Source organism: Bufo gargarizans, chromosome 1 (genome assembly GCF_014858855.1).
Source record: "Bufo gargarizans isolate SCDJY-AF-19 chromosome 1, ASM1485885v1, whole genome shotgun sequence".
Lineage (NCBI taxonomy): Eukaryota > Metazoa > Chordata > Amphibia > Anura > Bufonidae > Bufo > Bufo gargarizans.
In genome coordinates, this window is record NC_058080.1 from 220163222 (window position 1) to 220187088 (window position 23867).

At 40.7% G+C, this 23867-nt stretch overlaps 1 protein-coding gene across 6 annotated transcripts in view; it reads left to right on the top strand.

Annotated features, from left to right (window-relative positions):
• The window catches only part of CAMK2D (calcium/calmodulin dependent protein kinase II delta), a 342528-nt gene that overhangs the window by 214259 nt on the left and 104402 nt on the right, over nt 1-23867 (top strand). For 2 of the 6 annotated variants that reach the window (XM_044301298.1, XM_044301314.1), the window contains exons 13-15: nt 674-711; nt 11390-11443; nt 13482-13526. In XM_044301298.1, coding sequence (XP_044157233.1) covers nt 674-711; nt 11390-11443; nt 13482-13526 — 137 coding nt within the window. The remainder of the gene's footprint in view (nt 1-673; nt 712-11389; nt 11444-13481; nt 13527-23867) is intronic. The other 4 variants (XM_044301332.1, XM_044301340.1, XM_044301306.1 and 1 more) reach the window with 3 other exon arrangements.

A 23867-nucleotide genomic window follows, 5' to 3' on the forward strand; every position in this document is an offset into this window, starting at 1 on the left:
CAAGCAGCATGTCACTGCTGAAGCCAGTCATTTGCGGCAGTGGAGCATATGCTGTGTCGGATGTAAACACTGCAGGGACCGGTACATGGAGACAATGGAAGCAGCGCAAATAGGACCAGAGGGCAAGAAGCAGGTAAGTATGAATCTTCTGTTTGAAAAGGCAGGCTGCTGGCACTTGCTTAAAAAAAAAAAAAAGGTAATTATTCCTGGAGAACCTCTGTAAAGCCTCATACACCTATATAAATTGAAAAATAAAATTTATTGTAAACTATGGACATTCTCATCTACAAAGACAAAGGTCTGTAACTAGTGAGATGGAGAATTGCAGACCAAACCCATTTCATCCATTAACACACCATTGATAAATTAGTTGTTTATGAAATATAGGAAACGTCTTCTGTTTTTCATCTGAATGCAAATAATTTTAGGATCTTTAATGTAAAGAAATAGTTTTTTTTTTTTTTTTTTTTGCTGATCATGAGTTTGGATGTTGGTTCATCTACTCTTTCAAGTTACAAACATGTCTGTCCAACCACACCAGAAGTCTATTGGAATTTCCTCTCATAACCAACACTTTATTACATTGTCTGGTCAGAAATCAGTTAGATTTTTTTGTGATGAATTAAGACAGTGTAAGATTTATTTTTAATATGAAACTGTTATCCATTTGCAGCAGCAAGAAGTTTGTTGAAGAAACCTGATGGAGTCAAGGTAAGTTATGCAAATGAAAACCCGGGTCTTAACATTTACAGGATTCCTTTCCGCAGTACCCGTGTAGGCCATTTCAGGTAACCGGATGACAAAGGGGTCTAAATATTTAAGGTTTCTCTCAAGGTTCTAATGGTATGATGGTGATTCAGGGGTTGCTGGGTTGCTTAACTGTCAATTTGTCCATTTTGGTCATATAACAATATATGACACGTAGACTTATCGACTGGAAAAGTATAAAACGGCAAGCTTATGTAAACCAGAGACTGTATTTTATTCGCTAATTTTATTTATTTATGACCTTAATGTCAGTATACAGCATATAATTGTCTGGTATTAAGGCATTTTCACACAGTGGATTTTCCACATGGATTTTGGTACGTATGCACTTCCAACAAATGTGTGAAATCAACTTAAACTATCATTGTCAGATTAGAAATCCTTATCACTGAGAAATCTAAAATTGACATTTGCCTGGGCTGAAACCATACCAGGGGATCACACAAGGATCAGTCCCATTTAAATGGGATAAGTTTGCATGCAGATCAGGCATATGTACAATTGCAAATCCTCAGCAGAACTCTAAGGCCCCCTTCACACGGTCGTCGCGGGTGAGAGCCGGATGCGTTCAGGGTGCATTGTGGGAAACCCCGTGCGAGTAGGCACGCAATTCAGTTTTTTCCGAGCGAGTGCAATGCGTTTTGTGGTACCCAGACCCGAACCCGGACTTCTTCACTGAAGTTCGGGTTTGGTGTTCTGTAGATTCTATTATTTTCCATTATAACACGTGGTGACGTCAGCGCAAGTCCTGCTGAATGAAGATAGAAGGATCTATCTTCATGCAGAAGGACCTGCGCTGACGTCACCACGTGGTGAGCGCGATTACGTCTTCAAAGGTCCTTTTGCAGGTCCTGAAAGAAGACCATGCCTGCTGCGCAATCAAGTGGATGAGGGGAGTTTAATTTTATTTATTTTTTTAACCCCTCAAGGCACATTTTAGTAAGCATTCTGTATTAACAATGCCATTCTTTTCCCTTATAACAATGTTATAAGGGAAAATAATACAGTGAATTTACTTTAATGGGGTCCGGGGTTGCTCATCCCTATCATCTCCTAGCAACCATGTGTGAAAATCGCACTTGCTTGCGGATGCTTGCAATTTTCACACAGCCCCATTCATTTCTATGGGGCCTGCGTTGCGTGGGAAATTCAAGCTGTGATTTTCATGCAACGCACAAGTGATGCGTGAAAATTACTGCTCATCTGCACACCCCCATTGGAGTGAATGGGTCCGGATTCAGTGCAGGTGCAATGCGCTCACCTCACGCATTGCACCCGCGCGGAATTCTCGCCCGTGTGAAAGGGGCGTAAGGGCTCTCACACGAGCGGATGCCATGCATGGAATCCGCTGCGTGAAAGAATGCCAAACCCCGCTCTGGACAGCAGAGACTCGGATCATTAGCATGATTGATAATGCTCCGTGCCTCTCTGTAATCTTTTTACTACAAAATCATTGTGACAACTTTATCTCACTGTGATTTTGTAGTAAAAAGATCAGAGAGGCACGGAGCATTATAATTCATGTTAATGCTCCGGGTCTCTGCTACCCAGGGTGGGACTTGGCTGTCTTTCACGCAGCGGATTTCACGCACGGCATCCGCTCGTGTGAAAGAGCCCCAAGTCTAGTTACAGACTAGCATGTTCATTCTAGGAAACACGCTTGGTGAGTGGGCGATATTTCCTAGCCTGAACTGCTCCTCCTGTGAAGTGAACTCACAACTTTAGAATGATATACTGTATAATGTTGTGAAGTCCTGTCTTAGTGCAGATCTACTGGACTGTTATCACATAATGCCATGATGACTCTTCTGTAGATCGTTGGTAAGCTACTTTCACACTTGCGTTCGGGGTTCCGCTTTTGAGTTCTGTTTGAAGGCTCTCACAAGCGGCCCCGAACGCATCCGTGCGGCCCCAATGCATTCTGAGTGGATGCGGATCCGCTCGGAATGCCTCAGTCTGACACCGTTTGGCCTCCGCTCAGCAGGTGGACACCCGAACGCCTGGCCGTGCGGAGCCAAACGGATCCGTCCAGACTTACAATGTAAGTCAATGGGGACAGATCCGTTTGAAGTTTACACAATATCTCTCAATTTCAAACAGATCCGTCCCCCTTGACTTTCAATGTAAAGTCTGGACGGATCCGTGTGACTAACTTTCAGACTTAGAATTTTTTCTGAAATATAATGCAGACGGATCCGTTCTGAACGGATCCCATCGTCTGCATTATAGGAGTGGATTCGTCTGTGCAGACACCAGACGGATCCGCTCCGAACGCTAGTGTGAAAGTAGCCTAAGACTGGAGTTCCCAACATGATACAGTCATGTGAAAAAATTAGGACACCCTTTGAAAGCATGTGGTTTTTTGTAACATTTTTAATAAAAGGTTATTTCATCTCCGTTTCAACAATACAGAGAGATTAAAGTAATCCAACTAAACAAAGAAAACTGAAGAAAAGTCTTTTCAAGATCTTCTGTAAATGTCATTCTACAAAAATGCCTATTCTAACTGAGGAAAAAGATAGGACACCCTCACATGTATTCCCTCTTAAATTGGCTCAGATCTCACACAGGTATATCACACCAGGTGCACATAATTAGTAGATCGTTACTCTGCATGTTGAATGAGGCTTGCCCTATTTAAACCTCAGACATTTAGTTTGGTGTGCTCCTGACTGTTGAAGTGAGAGTGAGCACCATGGTGAGAGCAAAAGAGCTGTCAGAGGACTTCAGAAAAAAGATTGTAGCAGCCTATGAGTCTGGGAAGGGATTTAAAAAGATCTCAAAAGATTTTGAAATCAGCCATTCCACTGTCCGGAAGATAGTCTACAAGTGGAGGGCTTTCAAAACAACTGCCAACATGCCCAGGACTGGTCGCCCCAGCAAGTTCACCCCAAGAGCAGACCGCAAGATGCTAAAAGAGGTCTCCAAAAACCCTAAAGTGTCATCTCGAGAACTACAGCAGGCTCTGGCTACTGTTGATGTAGAAGTACATGCCTCTACAATCAGAAAGAGACTGTACAAGTTTAACTTGCATGGGAGGTGTGCAAGGAGGAAACCTTTGCTTTCCAAGAGAAACATCGAGGCCAGACTGACATTTGCCAGAGATAAAGTTGACAAAGACCAGGACTTCTGGAATAATGTTCTTTGGACAGATGAGTCCAAAATTGAATTATTTGGACACAACAGCAGAGGACATGTTTGGCGTAAACCAAACACAGCATTCCAAGAAAAGAACCTCATACCAACTGTGAAGCATGGAGGTGGAAGTGTCATGGTTTGGGGCTGCTTTGCTGCAGCAGGACCTGGTCAGCTCACCATCATAGAATCCACAATGAATTCTACTGTGTATCAGAAGGTGCTTGAAGAACATGTGAGACCATCAGTTAGAAAATTAAAGCTGAAGCGGAACTGGACCATGCAACATGACAATGACCCAAAACATACTAGTAAATCAACCAAAGATTGGCTGAAAAAGAAGAAATGGAGAGTCCTGGAATGGCCAAGTCAAAGTCCAGATTTGAATCCCATTGAGATGCTGTGGGGTGACTTGAAAAGGGCTGTACGTGCAAGAAACCCCTCAAACATCTCACAGCTGAAAAAGTTCTGCATTGAGGAGTGGGGTAAAATTTCCTCAGACCGATGTCGAAGACTGGTAGATGGCTACAAGAACCGTCTCACTGCAGTTATTTCAGCCAAAGGAGGTAACACTCGCTATTAGGGGCAAGGGTGTCCTATCTTTTTCCTCAGTTAGAATAGGCATTTTTGTAGAATGACATTTACAGAAGATCTTGAAAAGACTTTTCTTCAGTTTTCTTTGTTTAGTCGGATTACTTTAATCTCTCTGTATTGTTGAAACGGAGATGAAATAACCTTTTATTAAAAATGTTACAAAAAACCACATGCTTTCAAAGGGTGTCCTAATTTTTTCACATGACTGTATATCCTTATCATGTTGTGATGTTCACTTCACTTCTTCGGGCTGAGAAATATCGCTACAACATTGTGCAATAAAATCTGTGCAGAAATCTGCACGATATCACTTTTTCTTTGTGTTTTTATTAGTTTTTTTTGGTGCAAATTTAACAACCCTATTGAAGTTTGTGTGGCACACCCGTATACAAAAGGCATAAAATCAGAAACACAATTGACATAATTTTAACTTATGCAAAATCTCATTCACCTTGTTGGTACTGTATTACTCTGCTGTATTACACTTATTTCTGCATGAAAATCTGTGCTGAAAAATTGCAGGTAATCCGAAATCTGTGCAGATAACCTAATGGGCAACCTCTGATTTCTGCCTTGGATTCTTTTATTTATACAAAAGATATACAGTATCTATTGACACACATGCTGATAAGTGACAAATCCCAGTCTTGCCTAAGGAAAGTGGAGAGTATAATTCCATTTGCACTAGAAAATTGCTGTCAAAAAGTCACATTTGTGGATGCAAGCCATGTTTGTGCAAAACTTTTTTGTGACTTAGGGCTCGTGCATACGAGTGTGTTCCCATGCTGCGGTCTGCAAATAGCGGTCCACAATGCCCGCCGTTTGCAGATGCGTAGTTATTGACTTGAATGGGTCTGCGATCTGCAAGAGATGGTCCACACCACAAATAAATAGGCACTGTCCGAAATCCTACGGAAGCACTTCGTAGTTCTTCTGTGGGCTTCCGATCCGTGCCTCCACTCAATATCTTGAGGATTGCGCACCCATTCAAGTCAATGGGTCCACATTTATGACACGGAGTGCACATGGTCAGTGCCCGTATATTGCGGACCTGCTGTTTGCAGTCTGCAATACAGGCACACGGCACACATGCTCCTATGCATGAGCCCTCAGTGTGTTTTTACCCTGCTTTTGCCACTTTTGAATGGTAGGGTAAAAGCTGGGGTGATTAGCCATGTTAATTAGGTTCACTGCAACTTTAAAAAAAGATGCAGTGTTATTCGAGTAGGTGGTGGCGTGCAAACACTAGAGCGACATCTTTTTAGACAAGTGTTACTTTCAAAGATGTACCAAGTTTATCAAACACTGCAACATGTAATATGTTTGGTGCAAATTATGCAGATTTCTGTAGAGAACAGCTCAACGTGCTTTTGTTAGAGCTTCTTAGAATGACAACTGGTCTGAAGAGTTTAGTAGTGATTTAACAGTATGGGGTGCAGATCAGAAACCTCTTGCCTTATGCGTTATAATGGAACACAACTGCAGAGGAACCTCTCTGGTAGAGGCGTGGGTAGCATCAAGTGTCGGCGTATATCAAATAGTTTCAGCTTTACATACTAGCCTAGGTGTAAATAATAAGCTCCGGACATGACAAATGACAGATACATTGCCACTTTCTGAGCCTATGCTTGCAGTGAAAATATCGAGAGCATTCAACACTCATATGAAGAGCACACTAGGACAACCTGACTAGTGAGAGAATTACTATAGAGCAGTGGTCTCCAACCAGTGTCTCATGACCCCCTACTGTGTGGCAGTCCTGATTTATGACCATATGTACTGCCAATTGACATTGGTGCAGACGTATCCTAGATTTACACCAAATAGTGCTAATTTGGATGGTATAATGGTAGTGTTAAATTTCACACTGAAATATTTATCAGCAAATGTTTGCAATTTCATGTTTTTTGTTTCTCCGCATTAGAAATTTCTCTCTATTTGGAATTTTGCTCCTGAGAAAGTTGAATGTGGTTCATAACATACAAACTGTTGGGAACCTCCGCTATAGAGCTACTATAGTATCTCTTGCTCTCCAAACACATTCATTGACATGCCACGCCTGTGGACTGCAACCATCAATAGTTAAAATGGGAAAATATCACTACAAAAAGTCTGTCTGCCCTCCCCCCCCATATTTGTAACAATATACAGTATAATTTGTGATGTCAAAGCATTGAATCACTAACCTCTCTATTTAACAGCTTAAAAAACGGAAGGTGGGGGGGGGGGGTAACTAAAGACCAGCATTTCAGACTGTTGTTGCGCCAGAATTGAAATCGCAAACTGACACTTGCAACAAAATATGCAACTTTTCTAAGCCAGAAAACTCGTGTAAAGCCATAATACGACCCCCAATGTTGTTAGGCAGTTGGGCATTGTGGCTGAATGCAAGCTTGGGGAAATACTGGTTATTCTTTTTTATTTTTTTAAATAAATTTGGGCAGGAACATTGTACCCAGGTACATATCACATAGTATGTGGAGTAAGCGAGTGGCCATTGCATAAAATGTGAATGATCAGGTGACTGACTTATTACATGAAATGCTCAGTCCTACATATAATAAATTATCCTCATCCCAGCCAGTCATTTCTTCTTCATATCCTTACTCATTTTTTTTGTTTTTATCCCCCTTTTTTTCTGAGTGTTCATTTTAGAAAAGGAAATCAAGTTCGTGTGCTGAGATGATGGTGAAGACATTTCCTGAATGCTTGCTCCTAATGCCCTACAGTAGAGTGGATATGCTTGAGCTGTATCTATTTAAAAGCCCATGCTTACACCAGTTGCGTAGCATAAATTATTTTACAAGCACTCCTTCCTATTGCTTATCTGGCTTTTGCACATAATATAACCTGCATAATCCAACATTGTTCTTCCATTAGAGAGCAATCCTCGACAAGCATATTGCGCGCGCCAGTGCAAGCAAGTTGAAAAGTGGTCATTCAGCACAGAGCTTAACATGGAAGGACTTCGCCAAGCCACTTTTTCAGAATTGGGAAGCCTGTCTTGGGGAGAATTTCATGTGCCACTTTTTCAGATTACGGTTTCATTGATGGGTTCTTGACAATTTTTGAACTGTTGTCATTGATTAGTTGTATGGATGGTTAACACTAGTGTGTCAAAGGCCAATGGAAGCCTGATAGAAAGGATTTGAAAGGAGCTCACAGGCCTTCGATTAGGTAGCTTCTGAGAGACTGTAACAATTAATGTTGAGCAAAGTTCTTGAATTTCAATTTGGCTGCTTCGCTGAATTTTACCCAAAAATTTGCTTCACGACGAAGCGCATTTCTTTGGAAGTAGTTGGTGCAATGACAGAACGGCGATTGCGCCGCTCCCTATCATTGTCCCCCTCAGATGCTGCATTTATCTCCAGATTGCAGCACCCAATTTTAATATTAATTCCCCTAAAATTTGTATTGAAGTCCACTTCGATGCGCTCAACATTAGTAACCATTATTGGTCAGTGAGACGCTCTGTGGTAAGCAATAGTTTGTCATTGGGCTTCATCAGTCAGGACACAGCAATAATGTCAGTGGCATTATATGTAAATGCAGCTTGTAGGGACATTTATATGTAGATTTACACAAGAAAAACCATGGTGTGAAACCCATCTCAAGACTCTCGACAATAATTTACTGCTGTCGGAGTTCTGATAACAGCAGAGCCACTGTGCTGCCCATGAACGGAGAGGTGGCTGTGCATGCGCAGTGCGTTTTCCATTCTCTTCTATGGGACTCCTGAAAATAGCTCAGCACGCTCGCTTGGCTATTTTCTGAATTCCCAGAGTAAATGGAGGGAACACACACACGCACAGCCACCTCTCCATTCACCACTATGGAACTGCCGGAAATACAGTAGCTGAGTTGGCGATCATCTATTTTCCTTCATTTCAACTGTTACATTCTGGAGATGGGAGCGGGTCCCAGAGGTGGGACCTGCACCTATCCGATATTGGTGGCATATCATACCAATATACCACCAAAATATGAGATGAGTATAACCCTTTAAGTCAGCCAGGCCATCCTTTCTATGTGCTCATTGGTGTTAAACACGACTCTTTGCTTCATGGAGATGCAAGATGAACAGCCACATCTATGACAATGTACTCAACTATTCTCCCTGCAATGTGAAGCGCGTTGCTGTTACCTTTGGAATCCTGCCACTTGGTTTACCCATGTGAAAATCAAGTAACTGGAAAATGTATTGAACGTGATTCAGATTAATTGTTGGATAAAGGAAACCGCTTGGCATGATGAGCGCTGTGTAGGGGAGGCTGAATGTAAAGTTTTCACCAGGTCGCCTGGACAGGTGGCGGGCTGTCTAAATCCATTCTGTAGCCCTTCTACAATCCGGTTAGATGTAAGGGCACAGTACACATGCTGTGTTATTTACATGCACACTGTGTGTAGTTTTATGAGAATTTACATGTGCATACTGGATATGGTTGTGTATTCTGTAACATAGATAAGTATAGTAACTTCTCACAACTCAAACAAGGGAAGTTGTGGTTTTTTTGGCACCAAAAATAAACCTTGGTACTCGTTGAAAGTTATTTTTACGTAACTGAATTTCAGTTGGTTTCCTTAGAACAGTTACTGTAATAAAATACATTCCTCCTAAATAGGAGTATGGCTATGTATATAGCTTTGTAATTTACTTTCCTTTTTTATTAAAGGAATTAAGTAATGCCAAAAAGTTTAGGCGACCATTTGCTGGTAACACAGTGAAATTCCTCCACTGTACAGTACTGCACATACAGTACCTGTCAGCATAGATTGCTGAAATGTGGGATGATCTGTCACTAGACCTACCTCTTTATGTAACAGCCCTATTAGACTGCCCAATGTTGCAGGATGTGTGCCGATGGGCAGTAAAAACACCCAATAGCACTAGTTTGCTAAACCGGCCAATACAAATTGAATGTGGGAGGTACAATTGCTGTTGCCTTAGGCTACTTTCACACTGGCGTTTTGGTTTCCATTCGTGAGATCCGTTCAGGGCTCTCACAGGCGATGATTAGTTTTGCCCTAATGCATTCTGAATAGATAAGGATCCGTTCAGAATGCATCAGTTTGCCTCCGTTCAGTCACCATTCCACTCTGGAGGCGGACACCAAAACGCTGCCTGCAGTGTTCTGATTTCCGTCTGATGAAACTGAGCCAAACACACACAATGCAAGTCAATGGGGACGGATCCGTTTTCACTAACACAATATGGCACAATGGAAAACTGATCCGGCCCCCATTGACTTTCAATGGTGTTCAAGACTGATCCATTTGGCTATGTTACAGATAACATAAACGGATCCGTTCTGAAAGGATGCATGCGGTTGTATTATCTGAACGGAAGCGTTTGTGCAGATCCATGATGGATCCGCACCAAACGCGAGTGTGAAAGTAGCCTTATTGCTACGGTCTCCCTTATTCAGTTCAGTTGACTATCAGCAGCACATACCAGATTACACGGGGAGATATGCTGCTCTATAATCATTTGCTCATTTATCCGTTGATTGGCAGCATAATTATACGGAACAGTTATCATTGCCTGTTCCTGATAATTGGCTAAAATTTGTTCATTCTAATAGGGCCCTAAGGGCATGTATAAAGTGGCCAGGCCGAATATGCACAGAAAGCCAGGCATTTGATCCTTACAGAAAAATTAATATGACAAGAATTTTATTTCCTAGTGTTTTAGTAGGATCCTGACATTTTGATAATTTGATAGTTTCAAGGGTCACAGGATAGGTTCTCGTTAGTGAAGAAAGAGCAGTGAAACTGCTCTAGTATTCTGATCCCAACACTCCTAATCTTTTATGCTCCTACTTTTATTTATTTTTTACTAACCTTAGGTAAGTGAATTTCCCTATTTTTTGGCTATTGGACATATCGCAATCATTTCACTGGATGTTAAGTCCCATCTAGTTATAGAAACCAACGTGTGCTTTTCGTGACATTCAAAATCATCCTAAAAGTTTGTTGGGTAGGTGATAAATGTTGGATTGTTTAGCTCCACAGATCATTTGAGCGAGGGGAACCCGATCCTCCATCCCTTTCAACCACACTACCATTGTACAGAGACGTTTGAATGCTGGAGCAGTGGTCAAGCAAGCATCATGCTTCTCCATTCAGATTCTGTGGGAGTTATGGAAACCTAAAATGAGCATGTAACCTATCCAGTGAATAAATTAAAGATCGACTACAACTCCTTGTATATGCAGTAGTGCATCTAACAATTCCTACTGACGCTACAACTCATGTTTTACGTTTAATATCCCATGAATGACCCTAGTCCTCAAAGTCCGTATAGTATGGCTCTCTGACCTTTGTGACTCCCACCGTTAAAGATGAGAACAAGTATCCACTGCTCACTGTCACTCTCAATCTTTCCCATCCAGTGGAACTGTGGATTTGGTACTCCTTGTTTTGGAATTTTTGCCATGCATTTCATATATGTAAAAGATATGGATATTCTAGTCAGTCTATACAAATCAAGCTTCTCTAATTTAAGATCATTGATATTTGAAATTGATGCTGTTGTGCACAAACATGGGGACTGTAGAAGATGCAAACAGTCTGGTTTCTGCAATGTACAATATTGTCAGTTTACATGATAAGTGTGGCATTGCCACTTATTGTATAGTATGGCGTAATTATGTATTCCTGCCAGGCATATTTAGATTAAAGTCACAGCTCCCGGCAGCACTTGACTTGGTCCTCCATTGATTTTCTATAACCACTTCATAGAAGGAAAATTTACAGTTTGAAAACCCTCTCTATGTAACTGCTCTTTTCATTCCTTATATCCTGATCTGTTGACTCTTGATTCTGTGATACCACTTTAAGCATCTTAACAGTCTAAGGCTCTTCTTTGTTTCTATTTTCTGCATATCTACAGATAAACAACAAAACCAACGTAATAACAAGCCCTAAAGATCCTACCCCACCTCTGGTATATTTTTCCACCCCTTCACCTATTTTAATATTTTCTTTTAGTTTGTGCTTTTTGTTTTTACTTTGCTTTTCTAAAGCATTTAGTTGTAGTTTCATGGGGGAAGTTCCTTGTGTGGTAGTGTGTTTCTCCAGCAAACAACCATTCGTGGGTAATATACTGTATGTAGTACTGGCAAGAGCTGAGACACGTGCATGTTTTGTCCCACTGTGAGTAGAGTGTGCTTTGTGTTGCCTCTAGTTTTCCTTTTGATGGAAGTGTCTTGATGTCCGAAAATAATTGAGGATTTTCTTCACTGTTACCTGTGCATGGACATCAAGGGGAGCTAACAAAAGTATCGCTGGGCAACCACAAAATGACCTTATTCAGATTTCATTTTCTTATAATAAGGCACTCAGACATTATAAAATTGACTGAAAAATGTCTATTTTGTGTAACGGTAAAAAGTATTAGTCACACTGTTAATGTTGTGGATTATTAGGACATATTTACTGCACTGAAACTGGTTTTCTGAGAATTTAAAATTGATTTATCCTTTGGATAGTTAATCAGTGTCAGGTTGGTGGGGTCTAACCACCGGCACCCCCACAATTAGCTATTTGAAGGGGCCGCAACACTTGGACAAGCCACTTCACAGCATATCAAATACAGCAACATACATTGTACATACATTGTATAGTGGCTGTGTATTACTGATTTAATCCCATTCACTTGAATGGGCCAAAGATACACAAAGGCCATGTGACTTATGGATGTTATTTTACAGGCAGCTCAGCTCCTGACCTTAGCCTGACCACTTCTATTCGGGTGTCACACCCACACCTATATGATATTAAAGGGTTTCTGTCACCTCAATTGTTGCTATTAAACAGGCTGACATTATACATGTGCAAAAGTCACCTGAACTTAACTCTGCTATTTATTTTTATTTATTTTTTGTGTGCCCCCGTTTTTGTGCAATTATAACTTTTATCATATGCAAATTCACGTCTAGGAGCAGGGGGGGGGGGGGGGGGGCGTTGCACCTACTGGGGAAATCTCGTGCCTGCGCCGTCCCGTTAAGTATTTGGTCCAGTGAAGCAGCAGGCAAGTGCCTTTCCCTCACTGCGCCTGCGCCAACTGCTGAACAGGATGGGGCAGGCGTGAGATTGAGGTGAGGAGAATCTGTTTAATAGCAAAAATTGTGGTGACAGAAACCCTTTAATGATCTATCCTGATAGGTCATCAATATTTAAAGAGTTTTCCCATGTCATACAATGGGGGCATATCACTTGGATATACCCCTTTTGTCTGATAGGTGCGTATCCCAAAGGAGCCCCGAAAGTTGTGGAGGGCGCACTGCACATGCTCGGCTGCACTCCATTCATATCTATGGGGGCTGCGGAAAATAGCAGAGCGCTATTTTCGTCTGCCCAATAGAAATGAATGGGAGTGCTGGCCGCACAAGAGCGGTGCGCTCCTATTCACTACTTCAGGGAGAGCGCTTGGTGGTGGCCGGACACAGTGGACCCCGCTCTGTTCTTTGTGTGGGTGCAGGTACCACTGGTGACCTAGGGATATACCCCCATTGTCTCAGATGGGATTATCCCTTTAACTTCCAGAAAACACCTTTAATACATAGCATACATATGAAATGTTTTATTTCAACGTCATTAGCTGTATTCTTTATACAAGATGGTTGAAGCCATCATTATATTTTATAGCTGTTATGTGCAGTTCATGTCCTACCATAACTGAAGGCTGTTAATCAGTGTACATACACATTTCAATAAATCCTGTTAGTACTACATATTATAAGGTTCTAGTCCACTTCTTAGGTAGGCTCTCACCACTATGCAGTGGTACTGAATAAGGTCTTTGCATGCTGCTCTGATAAGTAACCTTACAGATTTCATTTTTGTCCAGGGACAGTCTCCAGGTTCATTTCATGACAGCTTGTCACTTGTACCTATTGCTGTCAACATTCCTACCTAGGTGTGTTTCTTCCTATTCAACTGTACTTACCTATAGGTACTGTTTTCTTTCTGTTCTTACTCAGGAGCCCCAATCTACTGTAATCCACAACCCTGCTGATGGAAATAAGGTATTGGGACAGAATCAACTCCATCATGGTTAACAATATGCATATTCATCAACAAACACTTTGACAAGTTTATCCATCGTCAAAGGGAGACCTTCACTAAATGTACATGTTAAAAATTAGTTTAGTGAATACCTCCCATTCATATGGCTTGGTTACCAAAGGCATACCTCCTAAGCCACTTAACATGCTTTTTGTGTCATAAACAGGCTTATATATACTAATACATTTCAGATTGTTTTTTTTTTTTACTTCAGTACTCATTTTAGACATCATACCCACTTTTGTATTTGTATTTCTTCTCTTTAACAGTGTTCTATGTCTTCTGCATGCAGAACTCCATTAATAGGTCTTTTTCTAGTCTTAGTAATAAACAAAGCAGACATTTCTCATCTGCCATGTTGGGCAGTTATGGAATAAGTAGCTACAGCAAAGTCACTTTCTTTCCAATTGTACTAAAATAAAAACTCCTCCTATGTATATAAAGGGCTATCGGTGCCCTGTGTATGTGAAAAACAGAAATGGAGTGAAGGAGGAATTTGACTTACAAAATAGTGGATGTTTTTTATTATTTAATCTGGCACAGCCACCAGTTATGTAGGCAAGCATAGAAATGAACTCCTCTTGGTCCCTCGCATGTACAAAAATGGCAATAAATTAGCTAAGATACCTAAGCCAGATGGTTGTTGATCCCGCCATTGTACTGCAAATCCAGTTTATTCACATAGCACTGTATGCGATTGCCACAATATTCACACCTTCTCATATTGACTTCCAACTTTGATTTTGGCATAAAAACCGTACACGGTTGAAAGAACAGAGGCCTGTAGTGTAAGCAAACCATAATTAACACTATAATATGGAACTGTAATTGCAGGATCACAGATGGTAGAAAATTGCACCAAGGTACTTTAGGTTCAAAGAATTTATTTTACAAACCTTTCTGTATCCCGCTATAATCATATTCTATCCAGCGGCTCTAGAGGTTCTTTAGAAATTGTACCCAAAATAAACGTTAAAGTTAATTCCATGTTGATCTCAAGGCACAAACATCAATAAATTAATAACAAGAAAATAAGTATGGAAATCAGTATATTCTTTCTTATATATTGATCAAGTATTAGTGTTTTAAAGTAATACTAAAAAGGTTCAGATGTTCACAAAACATAAAATAAGCCTTTTATTAGTTTCAGATTAAGGAGCAATATACAGAGTTTGATTTATTTTATGCAGTTTACTATATTCCGCAGCGCTTTACAGACATTAGCATCCAACTGTCCCCAACAATCTGCTCACAATCTAAGGTCCCTATCAGTACGTCTTTGGAGTATGGGAGGAAACCGGAGCACCCGGAGGAAACCCACACAAACACGGGGAGAAACTACAAACTTCAAACCTAGGACCCCAGCGCTGCTAGGCACCAATGCTAACCACTGAACCACCGTGCTGCCCCTAAGTATAGTTCTTTGACTTACAGTAATAAGGACAATTATCTATTAGGTTACACTGGCCAATTTTGCAAGTGACAGACAGTGCAGCCATATTTGTTGCAATTTTTTTTAAGATGCTAATTCTAGATAGACAACAGATATAGGTAAATGTTGACTTCTAATATTCCCCCCAAAATTCCATTTTGTCATTCTTAGGGCTGTTCTCCCTATGTGAGCGTTATCCTCTGTACTGGACACTGCTTATTGTGCAGGAGCACACAGCATTATTCTGATTTATAATGCTGTGTATCTCTGCATGACCTTTCTCCTACAGGATCACACTGACAGCTTTTTGTCAGCATGGTTCTTTAGCAGTAAGGTCGTGCAGAGGAACATAGCATTACAAATTAGTATAATAACATGCAGTGTCCAGAACAGAGAATAACGCTCACATACGGAGCGTGATTTCCGGACTGCACATGCTTGTGCGGAACAGCCCTTTAGACGCTCTTTATTCTGTAGACCTGACTGCGTAGGCTTGCCTTCTACAAGACTGTCCTTTCGTTCAGATTCCGTTAACAGACTGATATCTTGAATTTGGTTATTTGCAGGCTAGAACGTATAGCTCTTCCAGTGCTTGCTAGTGGTCCTAGTTCTGTGACAGAAAACCAGCCACAAACTGTTATCCTACTGACATCATTTCACCTTTTGGATGAGGCTTTTACAAAAAGCTATGTTTATTGTTGTCAAACTTATAATTTCTCTGCAAATATTCATAAGGAAACCACAGGTCTCGTGGCCCATCCAGGTGGAATCTAGAAGTCCTAACTGTTCCCATTTTTATTTTTTAAAATTTATTTTAAAGGATTTAACCCTTTCTGACATGGCGATTTTCCGTTATTGCGTTTTCGTTTTATGCTCGCTGACTTCCCGGAGCCAGATTTTTCTTTTTGTACACATAGCTGTATGAGGGCTTGTTTTTTGCGGGTCAATTTTAACTTTCTGATGGTGCCACTTATTATTGCACATGATGTAGTAGGAAGCTGGAATTGTTTTTATTTTTTTATGGAATTGGAAAAAGAGCTCAATTACTCCACAATTTTATGGGTTTTTATTTTTACAGCATTCACTATTTGGTAAAACGCAACCATGCACTTTATTCTTCGGGTCAGTATGATTCCAACAATATTACATTTATATAGTTTTACTTTGTTTTCATGCTGGAAAAAAAGACTTTGGAAAAATTGTTTTCTTTTCATGGCCGTATTCTGACATCTATACCTTTTTTTTATAGTTGCATCTACGGAGCTGTGTGAGAGCTCATTTTTTGCAGAACGATCTGTAGTTTTTGATACCATAGATTTTTTTTTTATACAATTTTTGGGGGGATATGAAGCAATGAAAAATGGTGAACTTTGATCATTTTCTGTTACGTAATTTTTCGCGTGGGATAATATTTTTATAGTACAGGCATTTTTTGACATGTCATTGCCGATTTTTTTATTTATTATTATTTTCACTTTAATTATGGGATAAGAGTGGTAAATTCAACTTTTTTTTTACTTTATTAAGGCCCTTAAAGGGGTTGTCCAAGTTATATTTATTGATGACCTATCCTCAGGATAGGTCATCAATATCAGATCGGCGGGGGTCCGACACCCGGCACCCCCGCCGATCAGCTGTTTGAAGAGAAGGCATGCGCGGAGTTAGCGCTGCCTCCTCTTCACTATTTACCTTCTAGCCGTTGCATCTGCAGTGGTGAGCAGGTGTAATTACACCCAAGCCTTCCCATTCATTTCAATAGGAAGGCTTGGGTGTAATTACACCTGCTCACCACTGCAGATGCAACGGCTAGAAGGTAAACAGTGAAGAGGAGGCAGCGCTGGCACGGCGCACGCCTTCTCATCAAACAGCTGAACGGAGGGGGTGCCGGGTGTCGGACCCCCGCCGATCTGATATTGATGACCTATCCTGAGGATAGGTCATCAATAAATATAACTTGGACAACCCCTTTAAGGGGACCAGATTGTGCAATCATTAGATTGCCCCATCACAACAATAAGACCTTATTCAGACATCAATGAATCATAGACTTGTGCTGTCCCTGTTCTCTATAGACAACACATACCCATTGATTTAAATGTGAGCATTCACACCTGTTATTTACCAAGGTCCGGGGGTCACACCATCCCCTGGCCCGTGTTCTTTACCGTATTCTCCCTGCTTAAGTTTATATAGAAAACATTTCCTTAAAGCAACAGCCATCTCTAAACAGAGTCTGCCATAGTGGTTGTTCCACACTGAGCAAACACCATCATGTTTGGAAATTCCAGAGGACACAAGAATAACCGCTATAAATATGTGGTTTTGTACCACATTCACTACAGTAAAAGATTACACTAGGTTGACATTTCTGACAGTTTTTCAATGTTATAGGACCCAGAAGAAAAAAAACTGCAGCCCCAGGCCAGTCATATAACGGAAACATGTGGTGCCAAAATTCAATGGAGGCCCCAAAGAGAGCACCAAACACAGATGTGGACATAGCCGGAATCAGATTTTCCGTCTGTAGGGTATTCCTATGTTAATACATAATCAAAACTCTCAAAAAGAAAAAATCTTTGTTGCCCTTAGCAGCTAGGCACAGTTCAGTTTTCATTCTATCAGAGCAGTTTAAGAAGTGTAAGCTGAGAGCAAGCACTAGAATCACTAACATATTTTATTTTGTAATCTCAATAAATTCAAGTTTATCTTTGGGACCACAACTTCAATACAGCTATGCCTATACATGCTACTACAAGGACACACAAACGCCGGTCTTAATGCCTATAGCTGGCGGCGGATCCGCCGAAGTTAGGAGGACGCACCAGCATCAGTCTATCTGTAAGACTGCTCCCTTTCTGTCTTACATTTAGATCATTTTCTGCACCGAAGGGAGTCATAGAAAATGATGAATGAGACGGGCCTGCTGGCACGTCCCCTTCTTCGCCTATGCCACTTTTTTATATCTACCACAATCTGCACCAGAAATTTGTCTAATATAGGTGTATTTCTGGATACTAAATGACCCCCCCCCCCCCAAATAGAAGTCCATATGGACATAGGCATATAATGATACAATTTCTCTGGCAGCAATGTCTCCTGAGATCAGCAATTAGGGGTTGGTTTTAACATTTTGGGGGAGATTTATCAAAATTGGTGTAAAAGAAAACGGTCTTAGTTGCCCATAGCAACCAGCCAATTTCAAAAAGTGCTCTAAAAAATGGAAGGATCTGCTTGGATGCTATGGGCAACTATGCCAGTTTTCCTTAGTGCCAGTTTTGATAAATCTCTTTCATTGAATTTGCATTATAAGGTTTGAGAACATCTGGTACTTGTTCATTTCCTGCTGTAGTATTCTGTACTTACTAACTTTGCAGCTGCCAAATATTGGACAAATAGGTTTAGGTTTGGCCCAAACCCTGTGGGACTGCCCGTATGTGGGTGAGTTTTACTTGAGCCCCAACCATTTTCAGCCCGGGACAGTCCAAATTTTACTCCCCAGGATAATTTCCTTACATACATTTAAAATAGGCCAGTTAAGCTCATCAGAATGAATCAAACACTGTGCTTTGGATAATCCATCCTGGTTAGAAAGTTCAATTGAAATCCCTTAAAGGAAACGTGTCATCCGAAAATGACCTATTGTTTAAATCACGTTTTTATGTTTAACATAATTTTTCGTGATCTTATTTTTAATTTTCCATGTTCATATCTTTATTTAAACAAAAAACATAAAATCCTGCCTTTTTCGGACTGGCTAAAAAGGCTACTTTCAATTTCTCTGTAGTGAATTCTGTCAGGCTTTCCCTGCAGAGAACAGCCTGCTGGAATCGAATGGATCCAGTACTGCAGGAGAGAAACGGAATGCCCGCCTGCCCCATTAAGTATAAATGGGACCGGCGGAGATCTGTATGCTGTTCCAGGAGCGGAGAGAGTCGGACGGACACAAACTACTGCAAGTTACAGGTTGTGACCAGATAATACTCTGTTTGTCTGCCGGAAGCCTAAGAATTGGCGGCACTTAGTCTGTACAGATCATTTTACTGCAGTTTTCTGCTTATCTATACATAGCGGTGATATAATTACAGGCAGGATTAGAATGACAGATAACACGAGATCCACCATTCACAATAGGTTATTGTCAAAGCTTATCTAATCCTTCCTTGTACAATGACCTCTGCACACCATAGAAGTCAATGAGGTCCCCTCCTGACTATCGTGTCTATGGCCCATGGGGCTGCCGTAAAGCAATTTTCAATGCTTCCTAAAATGCTAGGAAAGCTCAGGAAAGATGGCAGCCCCATAATCATATTCAGGAAAGAGAATTAAAAAATCTGCAATTAGAAAATAAAAAGAATAGAAGAAAAGGATATGTGTTGCTATCTGGTTTAAACTAGCAAAATACATTTTTGGCGACACATTTCCTGTAATCTTTTCTGCCAGTTAAAACCTGATAGTGACACCTTCTTTGTTTGTAATTAGTTTTTATTTTCTGACTGTAGATTTTTTTTATGGGGCTGCCATCTTGCCTGAGCTGTCCGTAACCGTATTTAGAGATATGCTTTACAGCAATCACCATGGGCCGTAGACACAATGCACAGAAGGGGACCTAATTGTCTTCTATGAAAGATCCTCTGTCTACATATAGGTGTCACTTGTCATTTATTTTTTTTCCGGCCTGTGGTGATAATGAGAATACTGCTAAAAAGTGATCTGTACAGACCAAGAAGTTGCTTTTAGGCTTAGTGGCCAGTGTGAAAATTGAAGAGTTTTAGGATGTTTTTTTATTTTTTTTTTGTTTGTTTTTTAATAAAGATAGTGACCTCTAGATCGGACAATTAAAAAAAACGTTATCGAAAATTCTATAAAAATGTTTAACATAAAAACTTGATTTGGGCTTCTTTCACACCTGCGGCCGGGTTTTCCGTCCAGCAGACAATACTGGGCAGAGATTTTTGTCCGTCTGATGATCAGTATATTTGCTGTGTAGTGGTCAAATCTCATTATAGTCAAAGGGGTCCAGTGAGAAGGTGGTAGTATCCAGCAAAGCCGGATGCGGAGAACCATGGCTGTGCTATGCCAGAACAGCCTGCTGGAGTTCCCTGCCGCAAGTGTGAAACTAGCCTTTAACAATAGGTCTGTTTCTGATGGCACATTCCCTTGGCACACATAATAAGGCATGGAAAATACAATTTTATATTCAAATTTGCTTTTGATATCAATTTGGCCTCATTTACACCTTACAATTGAGTAAATGAGAAATAAAAATAGCTAACAGTAAAGAATAGCAGGATTTCTAATGAACTCTCTAGAGAACCCTTTATAGCAATACCATTTTTGTTCCATGTTGTGGAGTCTACACACATTGTTGACTTATGTCATTTTTACTTTTGTTGCATCATTATCAGCAAGTACTTAAGAATACTGCAGTTTATCCTCCATCTATCAGAATCCTGCCTGACTCCTACCACTTTATAAACCACTTCAACTTTTCTGACAATCTAAGTAAATGATTACATCCACTGCATTGTGCCATCATTGTGTGTTTCCATCCGGAAATGTGTGGATACTGTTTTCCCTTTCCTTTTTTCTGTGGGGTTGGTCCCTTCAGCTAATATACTGTTCAATCAGTGCTATCATATCAGACTGTATGGGGACACACCTTTTTGACAAGGGAAATTGTCACTCCTTGTAAATTTATTCAAATGTTTACAGGAAGAATAACAGAGGAGCAGCACAATGCAAAGTTCTAAGAAATATGGCCCAGCATTATTATTTCAGGACCACAACAGTTGTAATTAGTGTCTTGTTACTTAGAGGGAACCTGTCACGGGGATTTTGTGTATAGAGCTGAGGACATGGGTTGCTAGATGGTCTCCGGCACATCCGCAATACCCAGTCCCCATAGCTCTCTGTGCTTTTATTATTGTGTAAAAAAACGATTTGATACATATGCAAATTAATCTGAGATGAGTTTTTTTTTTTACACAATAAAAGCACACAGAGCTACGGGGACTGGGTATTGCGGATGTGCTAGCGGCCATCAAGCAACCCATGTCCTCAGCTCTATACATCAAATCCCGGTGACAGATTCCCTTTAACATGGAGTTTTATAGTTATACTATTGAATCTCATACACTTTACTTTTAGTAAATGAGACCCAGCTCTTCTAACTCTATTTTGTTACATCTTGGTGATGTTGAAGTTTAGTATATCTGCAAGAAATCCCAGTTTAATGCTTACACTGAACTACACAGTAATCCCTCAGTGGCATGCACTATTTCAGGCTTGATGCACATGAACATATCCGTTTGGCTGTCTTCAGATTCCAGATCTGCAAAATATGGATACAGTCTGTGTTGCATCTGCATTTTTTGCAGACCCATTAACTTCATGGTCAGCATTTTGCAGGCAAGTATAGGAGATGTTCTATCTTTCTGCAGAGTGGTCACATGGATCATCCGTGGGTTTTTCATATTCGTATGTCCATTCCACAAAAAGAATATGTCTGCAAAATGTGGACCACGGACCCATGAAAGTCAACGGATCCTCAAAAAATGGAGACAGCGCAGGAACCGTATCCGTATTTTGCGGATCCAATTTGCAGACTGCGTAATGGACACTGTCGTGTGCATGAGGCCTTAATTATAGGTGACATTTTGTATTAGTCATTCAAAGCTGTGTGCAATAGGGAACTGTAATGTGTCGGCCCTGTCTGTCATCTAAAACAGTACAATTTCTTTTTGTACATGCCCACAGATTTATAGGCATGCACAGGTTAGTATTTGATAACGTTTCCTTGTAAAGCATCAGACGGTACATTAAAAGGGGTTCTCCGGGATTGCAAAATGGAGTGACACTGATTTTGTCACTGTTTAAAAAAAGACAGATAACTGTGTGATATCACCAGTATAATGATGCAGAAAATTAAAGGAGTTTTCAGTGGCTATACTAGTGGTGACCTATCCATGAAAGTCCGACTCCTGCATCCCCTCTGATCAGCTGTTTGAACAGGCCGCTTCATTGTGAAACAGCACAGCTCCATACACTGGCTAGTGGTCATAAAAGGTACTGCAGCCCTGCTCCCATTTCAGTGAAGCAGCGCTTTAATACCATTTATAGCCACTACCCAATGTATGTCTTTTTGCCTGTTCTGGAGTGCAGCACCCTGTTTGAACAGCTATTCTGTGAAAATGATGGGAGGTGGACTCTTCCTAATTGTATTGACATTGACATTACAGTCTGGGAAAACCCGTTTAATATAATTGCATGCCAAATGCAATTTCAGGTATGCTGTTGCATGATAAGTAGGCTAAAAACGAAACATATAGTGCTTCATTTAAAATATAGGGCCTCACCCCTAATTCTTCGACAGTGGTGAATAAGCTGATGGACTCTAGCTACAGGGAGGCATAGTATTTACATTTCATTCACATGGGCCATACAAGATTAGTTGAACAGTCAGTTTCTTTTAAATTAGATATGTGATTACCATCCTTGGGTAGACTGGCCCATAGATCCTGCAAAGTCTATATCAAAGCAAAGGTGTCAGATGTCCTCCCTAAAGCCAATACTGCTTTAGATGAATGTTTGGAGCCTATATCGTAGTAGAGGCTATGCTGAAAAATTGGAGCACTGCACCATTACACTCTGCACAATCCTGGAGAAGTCCTTTGAAATGTGAAATGAAATGTTGTGCACCCTGACTGGATTAGCACACATCACATATAAGATTGTTGGAAGATGCAATGTCTACGTGACTGTAACTTCTGCTCAGTTAGCAAGTGATTTGTAACTGTATATGCAATCACTTATTAATGTTAAATGTTTGGTGTCTCTTATGGTGTATTAAGTGTATGATTCGATGTGACTGTTTATCTACTCACCATTGTATTGTTCATGTTTATGCAATAATATAAAAAATCAACATAATTCTATGACTCTTCTGCGATAAGCCTTACAGGGTATCTTTAATGTGTAAACCATGGACAATCTAAACCAATTTAGATACTACCACTTGTTAGCCAGCGATGAAACCCTATAAAATCCGCTTTTAGCATCTCCAGCAATCTGTTATTATGTACTTGTGTTTTATTAGAGCACAGTGGCACTGCAGAATGTCTATATGTTTCTCATCTTTACCCTATTCTACTCGGTTTTGGTATTTACATATTCCGCACAGTTTTACAGACCTTAGCCTCACACTGTCCCCAATAGGTCTCCCAATCTAAGTTCCCTATTGGTTTGTCTTTGGTGCATGGGAAGAAATCTGAGTACCCAGAGGGAACCTACGTAAGCATGGGGAGAGCATACAAACTCCATGCAGATGGTGACCTTGGTCGGATTCGAACCTAAGACCCCAGTGCTGAAAGGCACCAGTGCTAACCACTCAGCCACCGTGGTACCAGGTCGTTTTTTTCCACTTTGGATATGGTGCAACGTTAATATACTGTAGATGGTAGCAATGTAGTTTCTCGGACTAATCACTAGTCAGTAGTGCGGTCAGATGGCTCACTTGGGACTCCCTCAGAATACAAAAAATCACAAGGTTCTATTTTCATCTTAAGCCTAGTGGGGGAAAAACAGGGCCAAGTTGAGCCTGTTGCATGCAGTGGAAAAGAAATAGTCTAGTAGGATTAATTGATCCTCAACTGACCCCACTCACAGTAACTGAGAACAGGCCTAATATATTTTTTGCTAATTATCCTAGAACTTCTCAAAATTGTCTCAATATTTAAAAGCATTCATATCCTGTACATTCAGACTAGAGTGGCCTATCGGTAAATGATTTGGTAGACCCAGGTTACGACATGATAGCAAGACCTTGGCACAACAGGGGTAATGTAGTACGGAATGGGGCATTACCACTTTT